Source organism: Callorhinus ursinus, unplaced genomic scaffold (genome assembly GCF_003265705.2).
Source record: "Callorhinus ursinus isolate GAN/ISIS: 27379988/994484 unplaced genomic scaffold, GSC_fseal_2.0 scaffold11, whole genome shotgun sequence".
NCBI lineage: Eukaryota > Metazoa > Chordata > Mammalia > Carnivora > Otariidae > Callorhinus > Callorhinus ursinus.
Window position 1 is genome coordinate 13,206,962 of NW_027397073.1, and position 6,000 is coordinate 13,212,961.

Genomic DNA, 6,000 nt, shown 5'->3' on the forward strand with positions numbered 1-6,000 from the left:
AAAAAAATCACTTTTAGAAAGCATCTTTGCAGTGCCCAATAGACAGGAATCCTGACCACTCACCTCATCCCTCTCATTTCCAGACAGTGCTCTCAGCAGGATGAGTGCTCCCACGTACACATTCGAGTTATCTTAGAGGAGGAGCATTTATGTTAAAACTCTTTTTTCCAGGCCCCAACACTACTAGTACATTATCTGTACTATCAAAATGAGTTGAGATACTCTGTCAAGTACCATATTAATTAACCTATGCTATGAGAAAGTAACAGTTTTTTGTTATCTTCATTGATTTTTGTAACACGCATGGCCACTTAATTTTTTTTTGAGTTCAGGTATGTTTCTTGCAAATTCAAATAACACTAAATACTACCTACCATACTAAATACTATCTAAAGTTTTCAGTTTCTGTTTTATTCAAGCTATTTGCCAAGCAACTATGTTTTGAGGATACTGAAAACCCAATCTCCAGAGAAACACCGCCACACAATATTAAACCACTAACTACTACTATGATAGTCTATGCATTTTATGCTTTTTCTTCGGCCTTTGTGTTGCTAATTGGGGGGTTAAACCCCCCCAAATTAGAATATCCATTTGCATGAGCAGTTAGGAGAGTCTTTAAGCATGCAAAGATAGGAAGCTTGGCTGTCTTTCTCTTTTCAATGAAACAGCGACAAAACTAGCATCTTTTAAAATACTTAAGGAGTTTTTTGTCGCTATTGCTAACAAGCCATTTACAGTTTGGGTTCCTAATAAGGGACCCCCTTTTAAAACCAATTTTTTTTCAGCTACGCTATACAGGCAGTCTGTAACTTTATTAACACAGCAAACTACATCAATCACACAAATTTCCCAGGACACTGTTAATGCATATTGTATGCTGAATTTTATAGAAATGACTGGCAGTCCACAGCAGTTGAAGAAGATGAACTTTATGCACAAGTCTCCCAAAGGCAGTATTTAAGTTGTAATCCAATGTAACATTTATTCTAAATCACATAACATTACCCAAATCTCATTAAAAAAACTCGAGAAATATTATTTTAAATGTAAAAATCTACTTGAATTTTCCTTCATTTTTCTAAAATGACCTAATTAGTATATTCTAGTGGTAAGTTTGTGGACTTGCCCTCTCAACTATTAGTCAGCAATGGTAACCATGGTAGGTCACTAAACAGCTGCCGGGACTGGTCAACTTGAAAGCATATAATTAACATAAAATTCGCGTTAAAACACATGTTCTCTCTGCAAACGTTACTAGTTTTTTACAGAAAACTTTAAACGAGAAGCTGCTGCATATTAGGTATCGAATAAGAGTCTTGAAAGAGCCAGAAACACTATTCGGGGATAGTATACTTTTATTCTAATGGAAAAGGAAATTACGTTCCCACTTTATGCGTTTAGTATGGATTAAAGTAGTGAAAAATGGAATAATTACTAGCCGAAAGTTACACACGTGTGTCTAAAAGGTTACTTCCGGGGCAATAAAGGGCTGCCACACGAACTCCCCCTGCCATCCTGAGTCCACCGTCCACGTGGTTCTCCGCTCTGCCCCGCGTTGGGGCCCAGCCCGCGGAGGCCTAAGGGAGAACCTCGGGAGGCGCGGCCCCGCCTCAGCCCGCCCTCCCAGGGGCGGGGCCGACGCGCCAGTCACGTGGGCGACCGCGGCCGCCATCTTGCAGGGAGGGGGAGGGGGAGGGGAGGGGGGAAGGGGAGGGGAGGGGGGAGGGAGGGGAAGAGCCCCGATGGACGGGTCCCCAAATGCGTCGGCCTCTCCGAGGCGGCGCGTGACCGGGGGGCCCACCGACGCGCTGCGTCGCGTCCACGCGAGGAACGTGCCAGACTCGGGCACCTCCCTGCAGACTCCGAGGTGGGTCCTACCCCACCGGGAGCGTACCGGCGGCGCAGGGCCGAGCATCAGCTGGTCTGGACTGCAGCGAATCGAGATGCAAATCCATCCACCCCCATCAGCTGCCTTTGGAGTGACAGCTTGGGAGCAACAAGATCCGCGGAAATGTCTTCAAGGCCAGAACAAGTCACAGCTGAGGGCCTCAGAGTCCAGGCTAACAAGCAGAAAGTGCGGGGTCAGAACAATTTAATGAGACGTGAATGATTTGTTATGGTAACCCTAAGGTACCCGAGGAAAAAGTTCATCACGCCACCAGTGTCTAAAAATAGCCGTCGGCGTCACCTGTAGTACGTGTATCCCGTATGACTTATTCTCCCACTTCAACTGATGGCCTCAGCACAGGGTACTGCCTGAGAAGTAACGATGTGCTGAAATTAATGGCAGGAAGCCCAACCTCACTTTACCCACTCCTCCCAGCACTCACCGGTTGCCAGAAAAGGCCACACACTGCAGTCAAGATGAAAATCTCTTTACTCTAGTTTGCACGCATTTCTCCCTTTCTCTAGTCGCCTTCTGACCCTCTCATTACAAGCAAAATTTAGGGGGGGGGGAGGCTCCTAGCAGTTAAAATCAGAAATCGGTTACCCTTGTTGGAATGATATGAATGGAATAAAACTGTTCCGCTGTGTGACATTTTCATATACCTACAATCTAAGATCTTTACAATATATAAAAAATTTTAAAAAATAAAAGTATTGCCCCTGATTTCAGGCTTTCTTCTCCAAAAATAAGTGGCTTATAGGACTTTTTGTAATTATTTCAGTAAATAGGCTAAGAGTGGAAAAGGGCTTTGACCAACAGTATATACAGCTGCATATTATTAGTAAATAGGCACTGGAAGACAAAATTTGAAGCTTACCAAAAAAATACTGGATATTAGCATCACTACACTGGAGTCTGATAAAACATGTCCTAAAATGTGAGTTAGTCACTTCACAGAAGCCTCGTTTTAAAAAGGAGGGGCTCAGCCTAGTTTATCGCTAAATCCCTTCCAGCCCCCAAATTCCTTGATTCAATGGGTACTGAGTCCACACAGCCTTTGGAAAAATACGATGCCCAGTTTTAGTTCCAGAGTATTGAATGACAGCAGATACGTAAGTTGAATTAACTTTCAAGAAAAGAAGGAGAAAAATAATCCCCCTTTCCAATATATCATCCTGGAGATCACCTACGTTGAAAAGTATGGCAACCAAATTAGTACCTTTTAAGACTGTAAACCCCGAAAATAAACTTACTGTACCTAGCTTTTACTCTGAAACCTACTCTCCTCTCCTCCATTAAATTATTACAATCAAGGACTTTTATACCGGGCCTAGATTATTATTAAATTGCTTTCACGGCTCTATAAAATTTCACCTTCATGTTTGAGACAAGTGACTCATCTGGGTTCTTGTCTACTACATTTCGGCTTAACAACTTTTAGAAAACAACACTTATGCCTACATTAAAGGCCCAACAAATACCCCCGGACTCAAATCTGTAGGCAAGACTCAATAGACAGAAAATAAGTTATGCCAGAAGTAAAAGGTGTAAGCAGCCCGCTCCAGGAGAGGTTTCTTGACCCAGACAACCTGCGCTACTGATACCTAGTCTGAGTCAATTCGCCGCTCTCCACATCAGGTTTTTTTCTGGGAACATCAAGTTAGCAGCAAGAGCCAAAAGCCCTGCGACCCCTTTTAATAAAACTCGGGCATTCACTGAGTAGAAAGAGCCCCTTTGTGCTGAAGACAAGGGCAGCACGCCGAGAGCGCACCTTTAGAACACCTCAGCGAGGGGAGAAGGCAGAGCTTCAAAACTGCAACCAGAGCGCCAGATGGCGAGAAAGAGAAGGCGCTGCCCGGGGCTAGACTGAGGCTAACACAGACACCTCTAGCGCTGCGCCTTTCCCACCACCCAGGGCGACAGATGCTCCGAGCCAAAAATGTCCCGAGACCCTTCCTCCGAGAGGGGGACCAGGCTGAGAGTTCCATGTTTTCCGTGGCAACTCCGGCACGGAAGAGACTTCTAGAGCATTCTGTTATGGCGGGTGCCTGAGTGTGCATGGGGGGGGGGGGGGCGGTGAGGGTGGGAGAGTGGAACTGAACCGCCCAGCAGAACGAAAATTAGTATTAACGGGGCTGGAAGCCGTGGGGTGGGGATTCCGAGCCACCTGCCCCGGGCTGAGGCTCGGCCAAGGGCCGTCCGAAAGCCAGGCCAGGGAGGCCGCCGGGGCGGTGACCGCAACGCGGGTGCTGGGAGGCTCGCGCGCCTTACCTGGGCCCGGGGGCTGGCAAAGTTGCACGGCTCCACCTCCACCTCTGCGTCCTCGGGGCCCCCGCGGAGCGCAGTGCGGAGCCTCTCCAAGTGCTCCCTCAGGGTGACCCGCTGGTGGAAGGAGAACGCCGGGTGCAGCGAAGCCATGGTGAAGAGCAGCAGCAGTTCCTCCTGCGCTCTGAAGCCCAGCCCGCTGCCGGGCCGGGGCTCGGCGCCGCTGCCTTCCGGGCCGGAACCGTCCTTCTCCGCGTCCTTCTCCGCGTCCTCCTCGCCTTCGCCGTCCTCCTGGCGCTCGCCGGGCTCGTCCTCCGCGCCTCCCCGCGAACCCTCACCCCGAACCGCGCGCAGGCTCTTGAGCACCGAGTCCACCTGGGGCAGGAGGCGGTGCAGGCGGCCGGCGGCCTCACGGTTCTCCGAGCCCAGCAGCGCCAGGTAGACGATGAGGCGCGAGCGCACGGCCGGCTCTCGGAAATCGGCCAGCGGCCCCGGGTCCGAGAGGCCGTTGGCCTTGGCCTCTGAGTCGCGCAGGTAGTGGTAGTCCTTTCGCGCCAGGTCCTCCAGGCACGAGCCGAGGAAGCGCAGCTCCAGCGGGTTGCACAGGTCCAGCAGCCCGCACATGAACTCCAGGCGCTGCGCCGAGCCCAGCACCAGCCCAAACCACTCGTACACTCGTTCCTGCTCGCGCAGCGCCGCCGCGGGCCCGCCGCCGCCGCCACCCGGCATGCCCGCCCCCGCCGCTGCTCCGCCAGCAACAGGCGGCCCTAGCCCCCGGGGCGGCGGCGGAGACGCAGGCGGCGGTGGCGGCGGCGGCGGCGGGGGGCCCCGCGGCGGGCCCGCGGGCGGCGGCGGGGGACGGCAGTCTCGACGGCGGCGCGGCGGCGCCTTTGCGCCCGGCCGTGCGTCTGCCTCGGGCTCCTCCGCCTCGGGCGGCGGCTCCACGGGGTGCGTCGGTTTCAGCGGCAGCTTCATCCTCAGCATCCTCGGCTAAGGCGGCACGGACATGCGAGCGGGGGCGGGCAGGCGGGCGGGGCCGGGAGGGGGGGCGGGGGCCGAGGCGGCGGCGCGGCCGTCAAGAGCGGGGCCCCTCCATGCCGCCAGGGGAGGGCCAGGGCCGGGGCCGGGGCCGGGGCCGGGGCCGGGGCCGGGGCCGGGGGCGGGTCTCGGCCGGCGAGGGGGGCGGTGGCCGGCCGGCCGGGTCGCTGGCGTCGTCTTCCCGGGCCGGAGGCGGGGCGTGCCCGCGGCGGCTCCTCCCCCTGGGCTCCGCGCCGGCTCTAGGGGCCCGAGTGCGGGTGGGAGCAAGCAAGCGAGTGTGTTCGCCTTCCTCCTCCCTCTCTCCCGTCGTCCGCACTGGGCTGGGGCGGCGGAGCCTGAGCGGTTCCCTCGCGAGCTGGTGTGGACCCAGCGGATGGGAGAGGAGGAGGAGCGCCCGGACCGGGAGGAGACGCTTGCGGGCGCAGGCACCTCAGCCAATCAGCAGCCAGAGTCGATCGTTGCGTAGTTCTCCCCGCCCTCAGGGACCGCCTCTCAGAGAAGCCACGCCCAACTGCTACCCGATCGCTCTTCTCTTTCTCGGTCTCGGTCTCTCTCTCTCCCCTCTCTCTCCTCTCTCCCCTCTCTCCCCTCTCTCCCCTCTCTCTCCTCTCTCTCCTCTCTCTCCTCTCTCTCTCCTCTCTCTCTCCTCTCTCTCCTCTCTCTCCTCTCTCTCTCCTCTCTCTCTCCTCTCTCTCCTCTCTCTCCTCTCTCTCTCCTCTCTCTCTCCTCTCTCTCCTCTCTCTCCTCTCTCTCTCCTCTCTCTCTCCTCTCTCTCCTCTCTCTCCTCTCTCTCTCCTCTCTCTCTC

General features: G+C 54.2%; 1 protein-coding gene across 7 annotated transcripts in view; it reads right to left on the bottom strand.

Moving 5' to 3' along the window:
• The window catches only part of ZCCHC2 (zinc finger CCHC-type containing 2), a 91,319-nt gene extending 86,126 nt beyond the window's left edge, over positions 1-5,193 (bottom strand). For all 7 annotated transcript variants that reach the window (XR_012379980.1, XR_012379983.1, XR_012379978.1 and 4 more), the window contains exon 1: positions 4,163-5,193. Coding sequence is in view for 1 of the 7 variants with exons in the window: in XM_025886773.2 (XP_025742558.1) it covers positions 4,163-5,140 (978 nt within the window). In the remaining 6 variants the exon portion in view is untranslated. The remainder of the gene's footprint in view (positions 1-4,162) is intronic.
• Between the last annotated feature and the right edge of the window lie 807 nt (positions 5,194-6,000).